The sequence below is a fragment of the Entelurus aequoreus genome, linkage group LG05 (genome assembly GCF_033978785.1).
Source record: "Entelurus aequoreus isolate RoL-2023_Sb linkage group LG05, RoL_Eaeq_v1.1, whole genome shotgun sequence".
Classification (NCBI taxonomy): domain Eukaryota; kingdom Metazoa; phylum Chordata; class Actinopteri; order Syngnathiformes; family Syngnathidae; genus Entelurus; species Entelurus aequoreus.
The window spans coordinates 43,625,055-43,649,721 of NC_084735.1; the positions used below are offsets into that span (position 1 = coordinate 43,625,055).

The 24,667-nt window shown below is 37.3% G+C and overlaps 1 protein-coding gene across 2 annotated transcripts in view; it reads right to left on the minus strand.

The window, feature by feature from the left end:
- Positions 1-672: 672 nt before the first annotated feature.
- flrt1a (fibronectin leucine rich transmembrane protein 1a) overlaps positions 673-24,667 on the minus strand; it is a 198,469-nt gene continuing 174,474 nt past the window's right edge. For both annotated transcript variants that reach the window (XM_062048160.1, XM_062048161.1), the window contains exon 3: positions 673-4,931. In XM_062048160.1, coding sequence (XP_061904144.1) covers positions 2,803-4,848 — 2,046 coding nt within the window. In that variant the 5' untranslated portion in view covers positions 4,849-4,931 and the 3' untranslated portion in view covers positions 673-2,802. The remainder of the gene's footprint in view (positions 4,932-24,667) is intronic.

A 24,667-nucleotide genomic window follows, 5' to 3' on the forward strand; every position in this document is an offset into this window, starting at 1 on the left:
AAATCCATTAAAAAAAGATAACACTTTAAATGTTAAAAAGCCATATTCATTCAGACTGTGCAAAATGTGTGCTGTCAACTCGTCATGGTAATGTAGCATGCACGCTGCAACAGCTTCTTCCTGGCTGGATCTGAATAAAAATCTGCAGATTGAACTTTGTTTCTACCTTGATGTGTTGATATATGCACTTGTATGTCTAATTTGAGTGATTCTCTTAACATTAGAAACAAATCTAAAACAAATTCAAAGTAGTGCGCCCAATTCTTGTTTTCTTATCTTATATCTATCTGACATATATGGAAAGATATGTATCTTTTTACTCTGGGGAGAAAAACATCAAAATCCCTGAAAGCGTAAAATGCATCTGACATTCATGCCTTTAATAGGTGTTTTTTTAATTGGATTTGCTGATGGACCAAAATGATTTCCTCCATCCAAATTAGGACATCTGAACCAGCGATCCCAATGTCTGCAATCATGTTCTAAGGTTCCAGTGTTCCGCCTTTGTATTGTCATAGTTGTCGCTGGTTGATTCCAGTATGTTTACGTTTACGTCAAATACCTCCATGCAGTGTTTTCAATTCCAGATGTCATGTTGGGCTAAAGGAGAAGAATTAGGTGAAAGGACAGGTTGCAGTAATACCAAGTTTATAAAACCTTTATTGAATCCATCTGGTGATTGAATTATCGAGCAAATGTCACACAAATCTGAATTTCACATAGACATTGTACACAAAAATGTATGGCACCTTTTACCTTCTATTATTTCACAGGTAAATATTAATCTGTTTGATTCAAATGAGATTGTATTAAGGATGGGCATTCAACTAAAAGTGATGGTTTAAACTGTAGGGAAGGTTAACAATTATGATTTTGTAATATTTTAAAGGGGATAGTAGAATTAATGTTCTAAAATTATTGAGCAAAATAATGCTGCCTTTAGGAGTTCTGTAGATGATTTTAGACCGCAATTCTACTGTTGTTGACACTGAATCAACAGCACCCCTGCTGGTTGCAGCAGAGTGATGCACTCCATTTTGCCTCATTTGATACTCATCCATCCAGCCATCCATTTTCTACCACTTGTCCCTTTCGGGGTCGCGGGGGTGCTGCAGCCTATCACAGCTGCACTCGGGCGGAAGGCGGAGTACACCCTGGAGTCCCTTGCTAAGCCAACACAGATTCAATCAACATAAATTCTGCACAACACTAAATCGATCATCAATTAGTATGCATGTTTATATGGAATTTGTATTATATCTGCAAGATAGTGATATCACAATACCAATTAAACAGAATTAGCCCATGATGGATTTTCTGGGTGCAATAATACTGACATGTTGTCGGAGATGACTAAAACTTTTGGCAGACGAAACCGTCAAGGAAGCACAAATGGTTTCCTCTTTGGAAGTAACACGACAGCAAACCACATTAAGCCCAAGGGGGAAAGTTGTGAATAACAAACACATCAATGCACGGTGACAATGCTATCAATTCTGCATGTTTGTCAGTGCACGGAGATGTAACTTTACCCTCTGTTGTGCCTCTCATTAGATTTACTCCTCTTCTCTGCTAAGTGCTAATACATTTTCAGTGCCGCTAGGTAATAAAAACGTTGGAAGTTGGAAGAGTGGAGGTCTTTTACCATCGCAAAAACAAACACCAATAAACCTCCCCTCATCGAATCAGTGTCACCCTATATTTAACGACCTCAGCAGTCCGTCACTACTGGACTTACCGACACTGTGGGCCTTATACCTCATTCTGTCTCATACAGCAGGCTCCAAATTAGTATTTTGCTCATTTTGTCAAAAAGTAATGGAAACACAGAACTAATTGTTGCCTTGAGTTTCACAGAGTCAAGAACACATAAACTTAGGGTAGAGTTTGTTTTTAAAGAACATGTGTAGTATATGAATACCTGGATTTCTATTCGGAAAACACCATTCACTGATCAATATAAAGTTGTTTGTCATCAATAATGGCAAATATGGAAGTGAACAATTTTTAGCACAGACAAATAAAACATACACAAAGAACACTAATTAAATACATAAAAAGGGCTGTGCAGGATGATGTGAGATCTAATCACAGATAACAACAGCAAACCAGTCGGTGCCAAGTTTAATTATCTATACACTAGTGTTACATCCCATCAGTGCAACACAAAAATAATGAACTAAGGTGAAAAATCTGAGGTATGACCAATGCTGAGCAGCCACAAAAAGATCTTCAATCTGCCAAAAAAACGGAATAAGGTAATAAGCTTACTTTAAGACAAGTGGTTCTTTTTTGTTTTTTGAATTCGAACAATTCACAGCTTTACAAGCCCTTTCCTCGGATAGCTGGTAGGGCACAACGATAAAATTGAGGCGTCTGAAACAGATTTCATACTGTAACTAATGAGAGGGAGAACCTAAAATGTCTTTATCCTTTTTGAGAAAAAAGAACTCCACTTGCGTCTTTCCACAGAGTATACATTCTTTGCTTACATGTTAGAGAGGGAGCAGAGAGTAAAACACACACAGGCCATTACTAAGGTGGTAAATAAATGGTCCGCTGTGTTTTGACACACACAATTAGGTGTCTACTTTTTCCTGAAGTGAATTTTTTCAGTCCCCCCACAGTTTTAGGTCCAGATAATCACATACTGTACTTTCAGTGCAGAAAATCACAGGAATTATGGAATGGGAGACCAGAAGTCGAAGGCACAGAAGGGTGCTTCAGAATGTCCATGCGAAGGGAAATTGTGCATCTATACAGTTTACCAATGATTCTGTGGTGAAGATCTGGTACAGTACATCATGTGTAACAGTAGTCTATATCTGGGATCCCCCCTTCTCTATAACCTCTGTTGGTGCTTTGCCTTGCATTTGAAATATGGTTGGCACCTTTGTACATGCCAGTGCCATTAGATGGGAATATGGTATGAATAATGTAATCCTCTTGTAGTGGTTTAGGTTGCATCGGCTGGCAAGGAGCCATTGGTGTCATCTGAAAGCCCGGTCCACGGATCTCTAGGATGGTATTGTCTTTCTTTGTGCCTGACTCTATGTAGTCATCATAATTCTTGCTTTTGCGGGAGGTGTTGCGAGTGTAATGGTCTCGGGAACACAAGTGCCCACTCTTGTGTCCATACCAACAGATGATGGCAAATATAAGTGCTAATGATACAATTGCAGTGGCGCCACCAATAATCCCTGCCAAGGGCAGCACTGTCACATGCCGTGAATCACCAGCTTCCTCTTCCTCTAATGGGCTGGGATCAGAAGTTTCAGCTTTTGCACACACAAGAGCTTCGTCAGCGTCAGATTCTCCTGAAATCCCCCCTTTGCTCTCTGAGCTGGCTGGCATGGGCACCATACAGATGATGTAGCTAGAACGTGGTTGCAAAGAGGTAAGGAGATACTCTCGACGATCACCCCGGACCAGGGTCTCTGTGATTGAGCCCATGGTGTTACCGGTACCCAGTCGGAGCCAACTGAGCCTGAAGGAAGAGGTTGGTTGTGCAACACTCCAGGTGACACGAACACTGCTGTGCGAGAGAGGCTTAACATTTAGAGCCAGACTCTTCCCCACACCACTGCTGCTAAGAGTGTAGTCTAAGCCGGAGTCAGGCAGTCCAAGACCAGGTCGCTTAGAGCGCAGAGTGAAGAGTGATCCTTGGGGAGGTGTGTTAGTGGTAGAACTATCCAATCCTCCAACACCTGCTCTGTCTTTAGTCCCAGCTGTCTTCACCAACTCACATTCCTCCATCTCACTTGTGAGGTCTTTCAAGGCCATGTCTCTTACCCTGTCTGGCCCACGGCAGGTGAGACCTCTAACAGTGATTGAGTTACCGCGGGTCTGTAACCAATCATACAACCAGCGCAGATTACAGCCACAGTGCCAAGGATTGCCTCGTACCAGGAGCTGACCTAAATTATCCAGGTCTTTGAACAATCCTCGCGGCAGGGTGGTCAGGTTATTTCCAGAAAGGTCCAGCCTCTGCAGTCTGTGCATGCCATCCAAAGAACCTCGGGGCATGTGAATCAGAGCGTTCTCTTGCAGAGACAAACGCTGGAGGTGGGCACTGGGAAGGTTGACAGGCGGCGTCTGAAGGGCGTTACGAACTAAGGACAGCTCTGTCAAGTTGGAGAGACGTGAGAATGTGTCATCAGCGATGCGTTGATTTGCCAAGAGATTCCCGTCTAGGACAAGACATCTAAGTGAGGAGAGGCCACGGAAGGCATGTGTAGGGATAGTGGAGATTCGGTTGTCATCTAGACGGAGTTCTTCCAGAGAGGCGGGCAATCCTGAGGGGATACTGGACAGGTGGTTGCGGGAAAGGAAAAGTAGGCGCAACCGAGGATTGTCTGCAAAAGCCTGATCCTCAATGCTGACAGTGGAAATAGAATTGTCGTCCAAGTGGAGCTTTTCCAGTAGTGGCATTCTCGCAAGAGCACTACGTGGAATAGTGCGGATGTTATTGTCTTGTAAATGTAACTCACGGACCGATGGTGGCAAGTGCACTGGGAATTCATCGAGTTCATTATCATAAAGGTAGATGACGCGTACGGTAAGCTGGCGCTCCAAGGAAGTGGGAAGGCCCGGGTTGTTTATCTGGTTGTTTTGAAGATAGAGGACGGATGCGGAAGCAGGCAGTGAGGGGATAGAGCTCAGGCCACGATCATTACAGTAGATAAAGTCTTCATCACATCTACACACAGATGGACATATTGTGTCTATTTCTCCAATGTATCCTTGTATTGTGGCTGCAGTGAACTCCTGAGAGCCAACACACAGTGCCAAGGAAAGGAAAAGCAATCGGAGTCGGGCCCGCAAATTAGCAAAACGAGAAGATGCCATTGTGGTGACCTTGGATTTTTTCTTGATCTGATCTCTTCAAGCCTCAAATTGTTGCAGTGATGTGGACTCCTGTGACCTCGACCCTAAGAGACAAAGAGAAATTACAGTTAAATTAAACTCATCTATTGGGACATGTTATTCATTCCATGGTTTTTGCAGTGTAATTTCAAGAGTTCTACATCACATTTGGAGGCTTGCGCATCGTGTCAATTATTCATTCCAGGGGTCACAGACTCGCAGCCTGTGGGCCATTTGGCATTTCGGCTAATAGTTAAATATATTATGGAAATCTTCAATCTTGAATCCTACTAGAAAGAACACTAAGTACGAGGGATAACAACTCACGACTCAATTAAATTTCGTTGTTGGGGTGACGATTATCGATTAAAACTGATTCTCGTGATTCATTAATTGGTAAAAAATTATAATAAAGCCTTTTTTTTTTCAACCTAAACGATTTAGAGGTTAGAAAAGCTGCTTTGGGCTGCTATGTATGCGTGCAGTGAGTGAGCGCTGGGATGTCGTTAAAATAATAATAATAAAGAATTTAAATCCATCCATCCATCCATTTTTTACCACTTGTCCCTCTTGGGGTCACAGGGAGTGCTGGAGCCTGTCTCAGCTGCATTAGGGCAGAAGGCGGGGTACACCCTGGACAAGTCGCCACCTCATCGCAGGGCCAACACAGATAGACAACATTCACACTCACATTCATTCACTAGGGCATTTTTGAAAATAGATTTAGAATTGTAATACGAATCCTCATTTGGATGTGATTTAATTTTTCTTCCAGCATCGCTACTAAATACAATAACCGTACAAACACAAAAATGACAGCACAACAAACACGCATTGGGCAACACAAAGAGCCACTTCCGTTAAGCAAGTTAAATAATCTCTGACCATCTCCTTGGGAACTCAGTAGTAGGGGTTGAACGACGTTAGAACTTTTAGTTAAGTTGACGTTGACTAGTCACTGATGACGTCATTCATAGTTTTCCCCATCATAAATAAAAGCATATGAGGAGGGTATGATTTGCAACAAAGTGTATTTACTGGCAACATGGAGGCATGCACAGGAATCACACACAACTGCAGAAACATCAACAAAGCTTTACATTATCATTAAATTAACAACATAAACTTTATCCTGACCCTAAATTCCACTCTGTGTGTGTCTCTCGCGGCCCACACAGATATGCTGCTATGCAACAGCTGCTTTGCAACAGCTGCTTTTCACTCGCAATGTGTAAACCTTCACCAGCTGTGCTGTCTGTCTTAATGTCTCATCTCCATGCTCTGCAGCTCCTTGAAGAAAATAGCAACGTTTCTATTCTTAGCGAACGTCAGCACTAAGGTGCAGCAAATTTGGGTTGATTAGGGTCTAGCTTGACAGGTAGTACAGCCCCAGCTGGTTGATTTTCAGAATAAAACGCTCTGCATTTTATAATATGTTAATTAGCAATGTTTAAAGCACACAAATTAGGAAAAAGAAGATCAATTCAAGCGAGTCCAACACCTCTTCTCCTTCTTCAGTTGGATTTTCTGGCCGTTGATTTAATTAATCCTACATAAAATGTCTCGCGCAAAAGCGTGTCATTTCTGGAGGACATTTCAGCGTCATAACTACAGTTATATTGCATAGAGAGGGAGAGGGTCCAGCTGCACTCAGAGCCGTGTATAAAGAGTGCATGGCCAACTAAATAAACAGGCTGCATGTTTGCTACCAAGGACGTGTGTGGCAGTGGTCGTAAGCATGCATTGCGATCGTTCTGGCATAGGTTTTCCTGAAGAAAATAAATCAAAATGATACGTGTAAATATAGTTTATAGTTTAACATACTGCAGCTCATAAAATTACAATATGACATGCTTTTATTTCGTCAAAATATAATTTTGGAGACATGTTTTATGCATTCTGCCATATAGATTTATGCAGTGTTTAATGACCAGCAGGCTGTCTAACACGCTCCCGACGGCGCAATAAATGTAAAAATATACACAGAACGACCAACAAACCGTATTACACTCATTTTGCCAAAATCGTCATTAGCTTTGGACCAAGAATTACGGAAAAATTGCGATTTTTCTGTAAAGTATGTTTGTAATCACTGCGCTATATGCAATATACAGTGGATATGGAAAGTATTCACGGCTCTTCACTTTTTCCACATTTCATGTTACACCCTTTCCATCCATTTTTTACAGCTAGTCCCTTTCGGAGTCGCGCATTATTCCAAATTTGAAATAATCAATTTTTTTCTTCAAATTTCAACACACAATACCACATAATGACAATGTGAAAAATGCTTTTGTTTTTTTTAAACAAACATTTTGCAAATGTATTAAAAATAAAATACTAAAACATTACATGTACACAGGTATTCACAGCCTTTGCCGAATACTTTGTTGATGCACCTTTGATAGCAATTACAGCCTCAAGTCTTTTTGAATACAATGCTACATGCTTGGCACACCTATTCCTCTTTGCAGCACCTCTCAAGCTTCATCAGGTTGGATGGGAAGCGTTAGTTTTCATTCTACAGTGAAGCATGGTGGTGGCAGCATCATGCTGTGGGGATGTTTTTCAGCAGCAGGAACTGGGAGACTAGTTAAGATAAAGCGAAAGATTAATGCAGGGATATACAGAGACATCCTGGATGAAAACCAATGCTTCCCATCTAACCTGATGGAGTTTAAGAGGTGCTGCAAAGAGGAATGGGCAAAATTGTCTAAAGATAGGTGTGCCAAGCTTGTAGCATCGTATTCAAAAAGACTTGAGGCTGTAATTACTTCAAAAGATGCATCAACAAAGTATTGAGCAAAGGCTGTGAATGCTTATGTACATGTGATAGGGACAAGCGGTAGAAAATGGATGGACATTCACATTGTCATAATCAGTGTTGGGTTAGTTACTGAAAACCAGTAATGAGTTATAGTTACTATTTACTTCATTTCAAAAGTAACTCAGTTACTAACTCAGTTACTTACACCAAAAAGTAAGGCGTTACTTTGAAAAGTAACTACTTAGTTACTTCTTTTTTTCTTTTTTTTTTTAAAAGCTCCCATTAATGCCCTTCAGCCTTCATTTCAGTACTGTTATTGCACTGGAGAATAATACAATGTGTTGATCAACTTGACATGCATTTGCATCACTGAACTATGCTAAGCAATGTGGTCTACATACAACACACAAACAATGTGGTCTACATACAACACACAAACAATGTGGTCTACATACAACACACAAAGACAAAGATATGTTTCAAAGGCCAATTTGTTTCTGGCCAGAACAAATTGACAAAACTATTTTAAATAGCTGCAACATAATGGCACTTTAACTTGAACTTGAAGTAGATAGGATCTTTGATCCAAGACACAACTTACATTTAACTAAAATGTTATTTTCTTTGTGCTCGACAAAAGAAAAGTATTGAGAATTTCTCCTTGTTAAAAAAAATCGACTCTTGGCTTCGCCTTGATGTCTTGTTAGTTGTTATGATAGTAGCATTTATGTGTGTGCGTGTGTGTGTGGCCCTTTAAGATATGACAGCATGTGGGTGAGGGACGTCAGTGAGTGAGTGGGCGAGAGAAGTGAGGGACCGGCGACAGTGAGTGCTTGCTGGTGCTCTCTCTAGCTTGCTGGATGGCTGCGTCCAATAAAGTCACAAAGTTGCAACAAACCGCCGGCCTCGTCATTCACCCTCAGCTGTAAAGACCACTTCCGGGTAAAGTGAAGGTTGTTAGCCCCGAAGGAACGTCTCCCCTGCGCTCCTCAACTACGGTATGGGAGTCCCTCCCGCCCCCACCCACACAAAGCACGTACGCCTTTTATTTTCCACCGCAGCGCTGCCACAAAACACACTCAGATCTTCAGTTTCTAGCCGATACTACATAAAAAATAACGTAAAATAACGCAGTAACGCATCATGTAGTAACGGTAACTGAGTTACTGAATATAAAAAATAACGCGTTAGATTACTAGTTACCGCCGAAACTAACGGCGTTACAGTAACGCGTTACTTTAACGCGTTACTCCCAACACTGGTCATAACGGGGTGTGTACATTTTTGAGGACAAACATGAATTTATTCAATTTTGGAATAAGGCTGTAACATATTAAAATGTGGAAAAGTGAAGCGGTGTGAATACTTTCCCGATGCACTGTATAATATTAATTTCCTTTTTTTGTACTTGATTTTTTTCCATGTACAATCCATAATTAATTGACTATTGATTTGTCTGTAGGTTTGTAATCACAAAAATCCATAAAACATATAAATATGTCAACTGTGTATTGACATGCATGTTTACACGGTAAAAAAAAAACTAAATAAAAAAGGATGTCGAATAAGGAAGTGCAATGTACGCATAGCTCCAGCTGTGGTCAGCTTAAAGTTAGTGGCAAACATGGCGCCCTGTAGTTATGTGAGTGCTTTTTGACTAATCATTTAGGGCAGACCTGGGCAAACTAAGGCCCGGGGGCCACATGCGGCCCGTTAAACTTTTCAATCTGGCCCGCCGGACAGTCCCAAATAATTATTTTAGATGTTTAAGATGGGAAGTGCAGCTGCCATTATGATGTGCAGTAATGTGTTATAATGACCGTAAGTCTTAAACTATACTAAGTATTTCAATGGTTGGAATCTGTGCTTTTGCATGATATACTAGTTACTATGGTAATGTAACTAGTTACTATGGTAATCTAACTAGTTACTATGGTCATATAATTCGATACAATGGTCATCTAATTGGTTACTATGGTAATCTAATTAGATGCAATGGTCATCTAATTAGTTACTATGATAATGTAAGTCACAGCAGCTCAGACCAAGCAGTGTGGGTGGGGAGTGTTTCCACAGAGTGTTTCCAGAGCCTGAAATGTGGGTGTCAGGGACAGACGTGAAAGGAGATTTTTACAACAAAGTTCTGCAATAAAAGTGATATCACATCAAGTTGTAAGTGTTTTTTTTTCACTCTTCGCGTTCATATTTTGCTGTGTTTGTTGCATTTTTGTTGTGTTTCGCTTGATTGTAAATAATGTAGATCGAAAAGGGGTGTGAGAAGTAAAAGAGGAACGACGTTCACATGTTGCCAATATTCAGTGTTTTATCGTTCATAGTTAATATTGTAAATCCCACATAATTGTCATGTACTTTCTGGGTGTCTCATTCAGTACAAAATGTAAAATTCCATCCCGTTTTTTAAGGCGGTCTGTCATAACATTTTTAGCTATCAATCAGACATTATTGTGAGGTTTTGTATTAGTGTTAGGACCCAAACACACATACTGTACCGCACATGTTCACAGCCTGTGTGTGTGTGTGTGTGTGTGTGTGTGTGTGTGTGTGTGTGTGTGTGTGTGTGTGTGTGTGTGTGTGTGTGTGTGTGTGAGCGCATATTTATATATATATATACACTACCGTTCAAAAGTTTGGGGTCACCCAAACAATTTTGTGGAATAGCCTTCATTTCTAAGAACAAGAATAGACTGTCGAGTTTCAGATGAAAGTTCTCTTTTTCTGGCCATTTTGAGCGTTTAATTGACCCCACAAATGTGATGCTCCAGAAACTCAATCTGCTCAAAGGAAGGTCAGTTTTGTAGCTTCTGAAACGAGCTAAACTGTTTTCAGATGTGTGAACATGATTACACAAGGGTTTTCTAATCATCAATTAGCCTTCTGAGCCAATGAGCAAACACATTGTACCATTAGAACACTGGAGTGATAGTTGCTGGAAATGGGCCTCTATACACCTATGTGTATACGGGACGGCGTGGCGAAGTTGGTAGAGTGGCTGTGCCAGCAATCGGAGTGTTGCTGGTTACTGGGGTTCAATTCCCACCTTCTACCTTCCTAGTCACGTCCGTTGTGTCCTTGGGCAAGACACTTCACCCTTTGCCTCTGATGGCTGCTGGTTAGCGCCTTGCATGGCAGCTCCCGCCATCAGTGTGTGAATGTTTGTGTGAATGGGTAAATGTGGAAATACTGTCAAAGCGCTTTGAGTACCTTGAAGGTAGAAAAGCGCTATACAAGTACAACCCATTTATCATTTATCATTTATGTAGATATTGCACCAAAAACCAGACATTTGCAGCTAGAATAGTCATTTACCACATTAGCAATGTATAGAGTGTATTTCTTTAAAGTTAAGACTAGTTTAAAGTTATCTTCATTGAAAAGTACAGTGCTTTTCCTTCAAAAATAAGGACATTTCAATGTGACCCCAAACTTTTGAACGGTAGTGTATATATACAGTATATATACATAGATAGATAGACATACCGGCCCCCAAACACATTTTATTCTCTAAAAGTGGCCCCCGAGTGAAAATAAATCCCCAGGCCTGATTTAGGAGATGGTTTGAAATCAAGTTGGCCACTCTGGCTGCGTTGGGCTAACTACACACAGCTGTGTGGCAGGAACAACGAGCAGGCAGAAACTGGTGTCACAAACACAACGCATTGATGCACTCTGTGGAGCCCCAGGGTGGTTACTCCTCCCACGTCAGTGCAAAAGTAAAGACTGTACAACCAATATCACATCATCAGCTTCTAGTCAAAGTCATTCAAAAAAACAAACAAACTCTTAAGTGGCTCTTACGGTCGACTATTTGATGAGTCTGTCCAACCCCTACTCAGTACTGCCAAAATAAATACAAAAAAATACATAACATTTTACAATTATAATGAGTTAAAGGTAGTAGTTACCAAATGTAGTCACGTGATTAAAACGTAATTCTGAGGTGAATACTTTGTGCCGACTCCAGCTGCCCCCAGGAAAATTAATGTTGAGACCTCTGATTTATACACTGCAAAAAGTCAGTGTTCAAAACAAGAAAAAAACAAAACAAAAATTAGGGGTATTTTATTTGAACTAAGCAAAATTATCTGCCAATAGAACAAGAAAATTTGGCTTGTCAAGACTTTCCAAAACATGTAAAATTAGCTAACCTCAACAAACCCAAAAATACCTTAAAATAAGTATATTCTCACTAATAACAACTGTACTACTATATGAGTATATATGTTCTATTGTTTCATTGAAAATAAAACAGCAAAGTCCATTTGGCTGTCATCTGTTTTAATATGAGACACAATTGTGTCAAAGTCATGATTTTTTTTTTTTCATGCTTGAAATAAGAAATTATTACTTTAAAAATGTAGTTGTATACTTGTCAGTGTTGATGACACAGCTTTGCAACAGTTGATATTCTAGTTTTAAGCATGTTTTACTCAATATAGGTCATCAAATCTCAGCAACAAGCTGTAATATCTTACTGAGATCATTTAGGACCAAAACCCTTAAAACAAGTAAAACAGTAACATCAAATCTGCTTTGTGAGAAGAATAATCTTATCAGACAGAAAATAAGCAAATATCACCTTTATTTGAGATATTTAATCTTACTTAGATTTCAGTTTTTGCATTGTACAAAAGTAAACCAACTACACAGTTAACAATCCTTTCACAGAACTCTTATAAATGGCGCTTGGCTGTCAGTCATGCTTTGTCTGCCAATTCACAATGCCAGTTACTACCTTTTACCTATATAATGTTTTGGATCAACCTTTTCTTGCAGTAATTGACCCTTGCAGTAGTCATTAGCCAGTGTCATTCAAGGCAAATATTTAGTCCCCCTAAATCTGTTTTGGCTTTCTCAGCATGCTGCACCATTGCTCATGCACCCTAGTATCACTTTGCCATGTTGTATCATACTGAATTAGTGTCTGAGCTGTGTTTGTTTGGGTTTTGCTGCCACTACTTTCCCTGACAATGGCTCTCCATGTGCGCAAATAGCAAGACAGTTCCCAGAACTAAGTCAGACCTCTAACTGCAAAAGGCCTTTTTGACTTCAGTGGTCTTGACTTTGCTTTGGTTCCCACAGAGTGAACGTTGAATCTTCAGAAGAGCAACCCTTGATTTGAAAAATTTACTTCTAAATTGAGAATTACACAATGTTCATAGATATGAAGACTTAAGAATACGCTAAAATATTTATGAAATCCTGAGAGGCTCCATGAAAGTTGCTAGCAGATGGCACCATTAGCCAGACAGCGCTGAAGGCGTTTTTCATTATCTAGAGGGAAGACAATGTGCAATAGTTTATTTCCATCATGCAGGTGAGCCAAGGGCTAAAGAACAATCTACATGACGAAGTTGAGTCAAATTGAAAAAGTACTGTATAATTGCACATGTTGATATTCTGTGTAGCGCGGCTTGTGCAAACATTTGTAATTAAAATAATGTAATAGAGACACATCTGGGTCATTAGGATTTTGCAACCTCACTGTCAGGTTAGATGGTTGTTTACTGAGTATGTCATAGTCAGCTTCACATCATACATGTCGTACATAACATACATGTCGTACATAATATACATACAAATCTCCAGTGAACAATCGTGTGTTCAATGGCAATATTATTTCACAAAAAAGTAAAGAAAATGTTATTAATAAAATAAAATAAAAAAGGTAATGGGAAGAAGTATAAACTTTTTGAATTCCCCCCTTTTTTTACATACCGTATTTTTCGTACTAAAAGTCGCTCCAGAGTATACGTCGAACCGGCCGAAAATGCACAATAAAGAAGGAAAAAAACATATATACATCGCATTTTTGGGGGAAATTGATTTGATAAAATCCAACACCAAGAATAGACATTTGAAAGGCAACTTAAAATAAATAAAGAATAGTGAACAACAGGCTGAATAAGTGTATGTTATATGACGCATAAATAACCAACTGAGAACGTGCCTGGTATGTTAACGCAACACATCATGGCAAGCATGCTATACGTTTACCAAACAATCTGTCACTCCCGATCGCTAAATCCAATGAAATCTTCCTCCCCGGTGTCGCCTCTGGTATGTCCTTTCTTTCTGCTGCTCGATTGCCGTTCTCTGCTGCATATTTCTCTACGTCCATCTTGTAATCTGCAGTATATGATTTCCTTTTCGGTGCCATTTTAGTTCAGAACTTCTCAGTTTTTATAAGTTATCGCCAATGTTGATGTGATCCATTCTAATAGCTACGGCAGTAGCATATAGCAGTTAGCATCTCATGACCCACAATGCACTTCTGCCACGACCCTCCCTCGAGTGACGATTGCTGACATGTGTGTGACGATTGTTGCCATTTGCTTCGTCTTTTACGTGAATGAGATAAATAATATTATTTGATATTTTACGGTAATTTGTTAATAATTTCACACATAAGTCACTCCGGAGTATATGTTGCACCCCGGCCAAACTATGAAAAAAACTGTGATTTATAATCTGAAAAATACGGTAGTTACTTTAACTAATATCCAGTTTCCTCTGAACCACATTTTATCACATTCATCTGGATTCACATAACTTCATTTGCCCAAAACAATGTGCTTACTACAATTCTCAATATATCATCATAAGAAAGTCTTATAAGTCATTCATACTCACATTCAAAATAAGCCTAGACCTCACTATACCGAACCAAAATATTAGATTTGTACAATTTCTTAAAATGCTCAATTATTGAACAGTGTTTGAGTTCATCACTCAGGCTGTTCCATATTTTCACCCCACAGACTGAGACACAAAAACTTTTCCTTGTGCTAAAGTGCTAAAGCGTGTTTATATTTTGCCGATCCTCTGAGGTTATCCCCCACATCCCTTTCTACGAATAAACTTTGGATATTTGCAGGCAATTGATAACTTCTTGCTTTAAACATAATAAGCCCTGTCAAATATTCTACTAAATCAGAATCAGAATCAGAATCAGCTTTATTGTCATTACGCAGGGTAACGAGATTGAGGAAAATCAGGAAATTTGAATAGTTTTGACCTTAAAAATAAGCTATTTGAGTGTCTAAGTGCCCGTTTTTACAAGATTGTTAAGGGATGTATGTTGCTTTTATAATTATTTCCACAAACTTCTGCACAGTAACTTAAGTAAGGATAAATGAGTGAATAGTACAGTTGCTGGAGGGATTTTCCATCTAGCTCTTGTCGTGCTTTTGCCAGCACTCCAATGCTTCGTGATCATTTCAAATGAATATATTTAATATGTACTTTCCAATTTAATTTTTCATCAATTATTACACCGAGAAATTTACTTAGCTCAACTCGCTCAATCTTAATCCCTTCAATCATCATTTTTATTTGTGTATTTATCTTCTTATTTCCAAATATAATTATATTTGTTTTACTTAAATTTAGAGACAACTTGTTCCTTTTGAACCATGTTTGCATTTTCATCATTTCTAAAGTGGTTGTATCAATAAGTCTATTCAAGGTACTATCAGGGAAAAAAAAAGTATCATCTGCAAATAAGACCCAGCTTTGAGCATTTTGACACATTACACAGATCATTAATATATAAAATAAAAAACTTTGGACCCAAAACTGATCTGTGCAGAACACCATATGAAATATGAAGACATGAAGAGCAACTGTCATTTAACTTAAAAAATTGTCACCTGTTCGTCAAATAAGTTTCCACCCACTTGTAAGCCACTCCCCTGATTCCATACCGTTCTAATTGTTTAATATAATTTTATTATTAATAATGTCAAATGCTTTTTTCAAAATCAATTAATACTCCTATTGCAAAAAAATGTTGGTCTAAAAATTGGTAATTTCCTCAATTGTGTCAATTAATGCTAGTGAAGTTGATCTTTTAACTTGAAAATTCATACTGGCATTCAGAAAGTAATTTGTGTTTCTCTATGAAGTTTTCCAATTGATTATTAAACAGCTTTTCTAATATTTTTGAAAATTAAGGCAGTATTGAAACAGTCCTATAATTTGTGAAGAAATGTCTGTTGCCAGTTTTATATAAAGGAATGACCTTTGCCATTTTCATTTCTGTGGTGAATGTACCAGTTTGGAATGAAAAATTGAATATGTAAGTTAATGGTATTACAATTTCATGTTTAACACTTTTTATTAATGTGATATCCAACCCCTTGATAATCAGTGGAGGTTTTGTTTTTACATTCCTGCACAACATTTATGATCTCCAGTTCATCGACTGGTTTTAAAAACCTTGTATTTGGATATGTTTTTATACTTTATACTTTCATCAGTAATTTTAGAGTCAGGGACTTTACTTGCAAGCTCCGTTCCTATGTTAGCAAAACAAATCATTGAATTTATGGGCAGCAGCATTCATGTAATCATTTTCTATAAAAACAACTTTGGGTAATTAATTTGTCGAGCATCCTTTTTAATGATGCTATTCAGAATGTTCCATACTTCCTTTGTATTGTTTTTGTTGTTTTCCAGCAATTCTTTATAATACTCCTTCTTAGCCGGTCTTAGAATATTGGTCAATTTATTTGTATACATTTTATATATTTTTTCTGCTTCTTCTGTTCTTTCCCCTAAGAACTATCTGTGTAATGTATCCTTCCTTTTATAGGACTTGCCCAGTCCCCTTGTTATCCAAGGACATTCTTTTGATTTTATTTTGCTCTTACATGGGATTAGTGGGCAAAACTCATCATATAGTAACAAAAACTATTTAAAAAATTCATTATATGCACTGTTTGTATCTGATTTACAATATAGATCTGCCCAGTTTTGACTATATAGAGCAGGGGTGTCAAACTCAAATACAGAGTGGGCCAAAATTTAAAACTGAACAAAGCCGCGGGCCAAAGTTGAACAAATTAACATTTTTAATAGGGACTCAACCAAGTTTTGCATTAAATATTGAACAAGCAAGGCTTATATAACTTTATAGTGACATGCAAAATTGAGCTTCAAATTATAATAATAATAATTAAAAAAAATCAATGGCATATCAAATACAATTTAAATAAAAATTGGATGCTTCTTTTCTATTTGCAGCCTTCTGAGGTAAATATCAACATTAACTTTTTCCACAGGCTAATACATTTGAAAATGAAATAATGAATAAACCAACCATTCTGGACTTTAAACTGCTTAGTTTGCAACACACTGATCTAATCTGATGTGCCCAAGCCAGATACCTGGCATCTTTTCTTGGATGCTAGTTCATTAATGTCGGGGCTCAGGCTTTGAGCTGAGGCAACCTTCATTATCGAACGAAGGTGTTCATCAGTCATTATATCTCGTATTCCACAGTCTTAGGGGCGTGCCTTACAGGCACTGCTTTTAACGTCCTCTACGAGCTGTCGTCACGTCCACTTTTCATCCATTCTAACAACGTGCCCGCCCAGTCACAAGATATGAGCGGCTTTTGTACGCACACACACGTGAATAGAGACTTAGACTTAGACAAACTTTAATGATCCACAAGGGAAATTGTTCAACACAGTAGCTCAGTTACAATGATGGAAAGGACAATGCAGGTATAAATAGACTAATATAGCTATAAAAAAAAAAAAATCAAACATATATACGAATATATACATAATATGTGTACAGAGTAATTCATATACAGATATATTATATTATGTATATAACATATATACAATATAAACCAATGACCATGTACAATATTACAGTATATACAGTCTATATGACAGCAGCAGCATAAAATGGAGAGTAGGTCCAGCAGGAAATAGAAAATAGACATTATAAACAAAGAGAAGTAGCTAACATGTCAGGTGTCAGGTAATAGGCAGATGTCATCTATTGCTGTATGGCGAGTGATTATACAGCTGGATGGAGTGTGGAATGAAGGAGTTCTTGAATCGCACAGTGCGGGAAGGAAGTTGAAGGAGCCTGTTGGAGTATGAACTCCGATGCAATGCATACTTCATCAACAGCCATACAGGTTACACTGAGAGTGGCCGTATAAGCAACTTTAACATTGTTAGAAATATACGCCACACTGTGAATCCAAACAGGAATGACAAACACATTTTGGGAGAACATCCGCACCGCAACACAACATAAACACAACAGAACAAATACCCAGAACCCTTTGCAGCACTAACTCTTCCGGGACGCTACAAAATACACCCCCCCGCTATCACCAAACCAATCAATAACTGCTGTCAAGTTATCCATAATTTTGAATTTCAATGAATCAGTGAATGCCAGTAGCATATGCTTGTCTCAAAGATTAAGCCATGCAAGTACAAGTGCAAACAAATAGTGCTACTCCTCCTCCGCCCTTATTTTGTCTATTTACCCACATAAATTCATAGCCTTCTAATGAAAATTTCAATTCTCTATCTTTATTAATCCATGTTTCTGTTAAGGCAATTATATTAAATGGTTGTTTGAATTGCTGTAAGTAATCCTTAATATTATTAAAGTTTGCATTTAAACTTCTACAGTTAAAGTGCACAATCGATAAGGTGTCATTACAATTGAAAGTCAGCATAAATTGCTCATCTGAGTAATAGTTACATTCTTTGTTAATAGACGAAAATAAGTTATTGTCCGGGTCTATTTCATAGTCCACTTCATGCATATTGTGCTCAAGTCAAACAGTTTGCAGACAATGAAGGCTGTTTCAATAGTTATTTATACAATATACTGTATATGCACAATAACATTTAAAGTGTTAAGGTGACATTGGGAAAGGGGGAAGGGTAAAAAAAATATCAGTCTGAGGCTGGACCCTCAGGAGTGGTCCAGACTGAGTCCGAGGAAAAAACCTCACATAGCATGGCACACATAAACATGGTACATGTAATCACAACAACTCGCAACAAAGGAGGGGGGAGTCAGGAGTATATGCAAATTCTGAATGTGTTATTTTGCACAAAACAAATATTGAACCATGCATTTCCCATTAATTTGCTTTAGTACAGAATGTACATTGAAGTTTGATTAAAAATTTATAAAAAAAATGTATTTATATAATGTTGCACTAGATTTTTGCTATGTATAATCCAAAATTAATTGACTGTTGGTTTGCTTGTATGTTTGCTTGCATGACTGTAATCATGAAAATAAATAAAATATACAATCAATAACAAAAAAACAGTATGTCGTCTTTGTATGGATATGCATGTATATATATATACACACATATATATGCATATATACAGTATGTATATATATATATATATATATATATATATATATATATATATATATATATATATTATATATTATATATATATATATATATATACTGTATATATATATACTTATATATATATATATATATATATATATATATATATATATATATATATATATATATATATATATATATATATATATATATATATATATATATCCATTTATATACGTATATACAAAATCCAAAACCAGTGAAGTTGGCACGTTGTGTAATTCGTAAATAAAAACAGAATACAATGATTTGCAAATCCTTTTCAACTTACAGTATATTCAATTGAATAGACTGCAAAGACAAGATATTTAATGTTTGAACTGAGGAACTTAATTTTTTTTTGCAAATAATCATTAACTTACAATTTAATGGCAGCAACACATTGCAAAAAAGTTGGCACAGGGGCATTTTTACCACTGTGTTACATGGCCTTTCCTTTTAACAACAGTCAGTAAATGTTTGGGAACTGAGACCAATTTTTGAAGCTATACAGGTGGAATTCTTTCCCATTCTTGCTTGATGTACAGCTTAGGTTGTTCAACAATCCGGGGTCTCAGTTGTGGTATTTTAGGCTTCATATTGCACCACACATTTTCAATGGGAAACAGGTCTGGACTACAGGCAGGCCAGTCTAGTACCCACACTCTTTTACTATGAAGCCACGCTCTTGTATCACGTGGCTTGGCATTTTCTTGCTCAAATAAGCAGGGGCGTCCATGATAACGTAGCTTGGATGGCAACATACAGGTATGTTACTCCAAAACTTGTATGTACCTTTCAGCATTAATGGCACCTTCACAGATGTGTAAGTTACCCATGCCTTGGGCACTAATACACCCCCATACCATCACAAATTCTGGCTTTTGAACTTTGCGCCTATAACAATCCGGATGATTCTTTTCCTCTTTGTTCCGGAGGACACGACGTTCACAGTTTCAAAAAACAATTTGAAATGTGGACTCATCAGACCACAGAACACTTTTCCACTTTGTATCAGTCCATCTTAGATGAGCTCGGGCCCAGCGAAGCCGGCAGAGTTTCTGGGTGTTGTTGATAAATTGATTTCGCTTTGCTTAGTAGAGTTTTAACTTGCACTTACAGATGTAGCTACAAACTGTAGTTACTGACAGTGGTTTTCTGAAGTGTTCCTGAGCCCATGTGGTGATGTCCTTAACACACTAATGTCACTTTTTGATGCAGTACCACCTGAGGGATTGAAGGTCCGTAATATCATCGCCTGATTTCTCCAGATTCTCTGAACCTTTTGATATTACGGACCGTAGATGGTGAAATTCCTAAGTTCCTTGCAATAGCTCGTTGAAAAAGGTTGTTCTTAAACTATTGTACAATTTGCTCACGCATTTGTTCACAAAGTGGTGACCCTCACCCCATCCTTGTTTGTGAATGACTGACCATTTCATGGAAGCTGCTTTTATACCCAATCATGGCACCCACCTGTTCCCAATTAGCCTGTTCACCTGTGGGATGTTCCAAATAAGTGTTTGATGAGCATTCCTCAACTTTTTCAGTCTTTTTTGCCACTTGTGCCAGCTTTTTTGAAACATGTTGCAGGCATCAAATTCCAAATAAGCTAATATTTGCAAAAAATAACAAAGTTTTCCAGTTCGAATGGTAAGTATCTAGTTTTTGCAGTCTATTCAATTGAATATAGGTTGAAAAGGATTTGCAAATCATTGTATTTTGTTTTGATTTACGATTTACACAACGTGCCAACTTCACTGGTTTTGGGGTATATATATATATATATATATATATATATATATATATATATATATATATATATATATATATATATATATATATATATATATATATATATATATATATATATATATATACACACATACACATATATATATAGATACACACAAACACACACATTAATATATATGCATATATATACATATATACACAAATATATATGTATATACACATTATATATACACACACACACACACATATATATATATATTATATATATATATATATATATATATATATATATATATATATATATATATATATATATATATATATATATATGTGTGTGTATATATATATATATATATATATATATATATATATATATATATATATATATATATATATACATATATATATATATATATGTGTGTGTGTGTATATATAATGTGTATATACATATATATTTGTGTATATATGTACACAAATATTATATATATATATAATATTTGTGTATATATGTACACAAATATTATATATATATATATATATATATATATATATATATATATATATATATATATATATATATATATATATTATATATATATATATATATATATATATATATATATATATACATATATATGTATACACGTTCATAATAAATAAAGGTACAATTTGAGCTGACAACATCATAAGCCAATGCAGCTGTTCATCAGTCATTTTTTTATATTCTCTTTCACTTCTAGACTATAGAAGTACACACCTGCATTGTCTTGTGAGGAGAAGTGCTTTCACCACTACTTGACATGAGGAGAAGGGTGTAGGCTGCACATATCAAATGACCTAAGTCTGTATAATAATGACAGTGTAATAGTGTACTTCTCTTGACTCTGCATAACAATATGTTATGCATATACAGAACATTGTGTGAGTGAGATATGTCAAAAGAATATACAATTTCAATGCCGCGATACCACGGCAATGACAACTTAAGTGCTTCAGATCATCAGTGGCCATTACTCAAACCTTTATGGCCCACACAGCATCAGACACATTCAGGTTGTAGTATTGATTTTCTAACAAATACGAGAGATCTGACTGAGCCAGCCAGCGCTCATGCAGATTAAAGTATCCTCAAGGGTGTATATACAACCCTTGTAAAAAAAAATATGGAATGACCAGACTTGGAGGATGTTCATTCAGTTGTTCAATTTTGTGGAAAAAAAGCAGTTAACAAACATGACACACATTTATTTTATTTTCAAATGGCAACTGTATTGCTTTAAAAAATGGTAAAACAAAAAAAAATCTACGGTGGTAGTCTAACCGTTTAATTTTTAGATCAAGCACTTTGCAAATTATGGAATCATTATAGAATGACCCTGTAATTTTTAATTTCCTGCATCATATTAAACCTGTTAATTCCTGCTCAGTAGGCACAGTAAAAATTATATTTTTGTTTACTTGTCTACCGTATCAAAATCAATGCCCTCATCAATTTTTGACCTATTCAAGGCTTCAATAACCCAACCTCAAATATTCCACTCCGCAACATTTATTTTGAACATAACAATTGCATATTTTGCATTTTCCCACAAATAATAATAAAAAACTTTATATCAATAGATATATCGGACGTTGTTAAACGATTTCAAGTATTGAAAGTAAAGGAAAAAAACATTTATAGCTGACTTACAGCACTTTTATACAGTAAGTCCTAAGAGTACGTGTGTATAGTCAATCTTAAAGGGGAACTGCACTTTTTTGGGAATTTTACCCATCATTCACAACCATTATGAGGGACATGAAAATGCATGTTATTTTTTATTCTATTGCATTGTAATTATTAAATTAATGCGACCATAAGTCCACTTACAATTGAGCCTCTGGGAGCCGCTCTATTGCGCCTATAAAGCCCCTAAGAAAATATACAAACACCTCCATTAGGATTTTATATACATGATGTAAGTATATATGTAATGTAGTAACGGGCACATTTATAATAACATTTAATATTTACGTATTTTGATAATTTTTAGCATACGCGACGCATTATTTTCAAAAACGCATCACAACGTTCGCTTTTGGTTTTTAACAACATCGCTGATTACTATTCACTGCAGATTTCATGAGAGCCAACAAACATAATAAAAAAACATCACTTACTGTGCAAAGTCTTCTGTCATCAGGGTGCTGACTGCTAGGATGTTCATATATTTACGTTTAGATGAAAAATGACTCACAATCCTTGCGAAGAAACGGGGGAGGGAGGATATGACATGCATTTTGGTGCCGTTCTCGCCTGTTCCGGGTCCTAAATCGCTGTCTAAGTGTACCAACTGTCAAAGTGTACTTTCCTCAGACTTTTTCTGTCCAGGTGAGATGCATGATTTATGATCTACAATAAACTTCCAGGGAGCAAGGAAGCGAGGAGTCACCTCGCCAGTCTATCACGTCGAAATTGTACACAAGCTTGTGATCACAATGCAGCTATAAATAGTTTGTCTGCGTCAGCGCTTATAATAACAATATCACCAATACTTGGTTAATATTCAAGTCACCAAATGTAAATGGAATATTGTTTTTGAATGGTTATTTTTTGGATTTTATGGGCCAATTGGCTTTCATTTAGTTAGAATGCATACTTTTTTTTTTTAATCCATCATTTGTCATGGTTTTCATAATGATTGTGATTGATAGGCAAAATTCCCCAAAAAGTGCAGTTCCCCTTCAAGGTTGCACAAGGGTTTAAATTAATTTGTATTTGATGTTCAGCTGTTGGTGAATCCCTGGAGACAGACACCTAAAAGTAGGTCAAGAATGGAGGTTCATCCATGTTATTTTTGTACACTAAAACTTGGAACTGAAGGGACATGTATGACCCCCGAGAAACAGCATGTCTTGACGCCATCCTAAATAAGTGTCCCATGAATATCACTTCTCTTTGGGAATTTGTCACAGCTTTGAAAGGCAGCACTTCTGCCCGGTCTGTTTACACTCATGTATTGTGTATGCATGACTCACGTCACATCTACAGGCAGCACAACTGTAGGCAAACACAACAGCATGGAGAAGGATGTCAAAAAGAGAAAACCAAGCTTTTGCCTCAGATAGACACTTTTTTTTGCTTCCTTCTCATACAACAGTTGTTCAAGTATGTTAATGAGCTTTCCCCAAGGGTCATTTGTATTGATGTTATACCGTAAATGGTAGATATGAACCGAGAGAAATAGTGTCATGTGCACTTTGCCATCTGAAGAGATCTGATAAATGATAATAAATGTTTTATTCCATGCAAGAGTCTGTTCGCATGAAGAATTTGATTATGACCGGGCTTTGAATAACACACATACTAATGGCAGAGCAGCTGATAGCAAAGGAGGAGGACAAGATGGGTTTGCTTGAACAGAGCAACAGGCGGACAGCTTTCTGCAATCCAAGAGGGTGGATGTGGATCTCAATATCAACACAGGATTCTATGATTTAGCAGAGAATGCAGAGAATCAAGGAAAAAAACTTATAAATAAATCAGCATCTGACAAAATGTAACGCTGACATCGAAAAAAGAATGCAAGCTAGTTGACAAAATGGGGGAACATTTCTGTGCTTAGGGAGCCAACTCTAAAATCTACTTCAAGTGAAATGGAGGACAAAAGTACTTGTTGTTAAAGACATCAAGAAATGGGTAAAATATTGAAGATGCCATCCTCTTGACTATAAGGAAAAAAACGACAACTAACAAAGTCTTGATGCATCTGAAATAAGCAATAATAAGTAAATATTGAGTGATACATGACATTCATTGACGATCACCAATGAGGTATTAAATGGGTTATACTTGTATAGCGCTTTTCTACCTTCAAGGTACTCAAAGCGCTTTGACAGTATTTCCACATTCACCCACACATTCACACACTGATGGCGGGCGCTGCCATGCAAGGCCCTAACCACGACCCGTCAGGAGCAAGGGTGAAGTGTCTCGCTCAAGGACACAACGGATGTGACGAGGTTGGTAGAAGGTGGGGATTGAACCAGGAACCCTCAGGTTGCTGGCGCAGCCACCCTTCCAACTGCCCCACGCCGTCCCATTA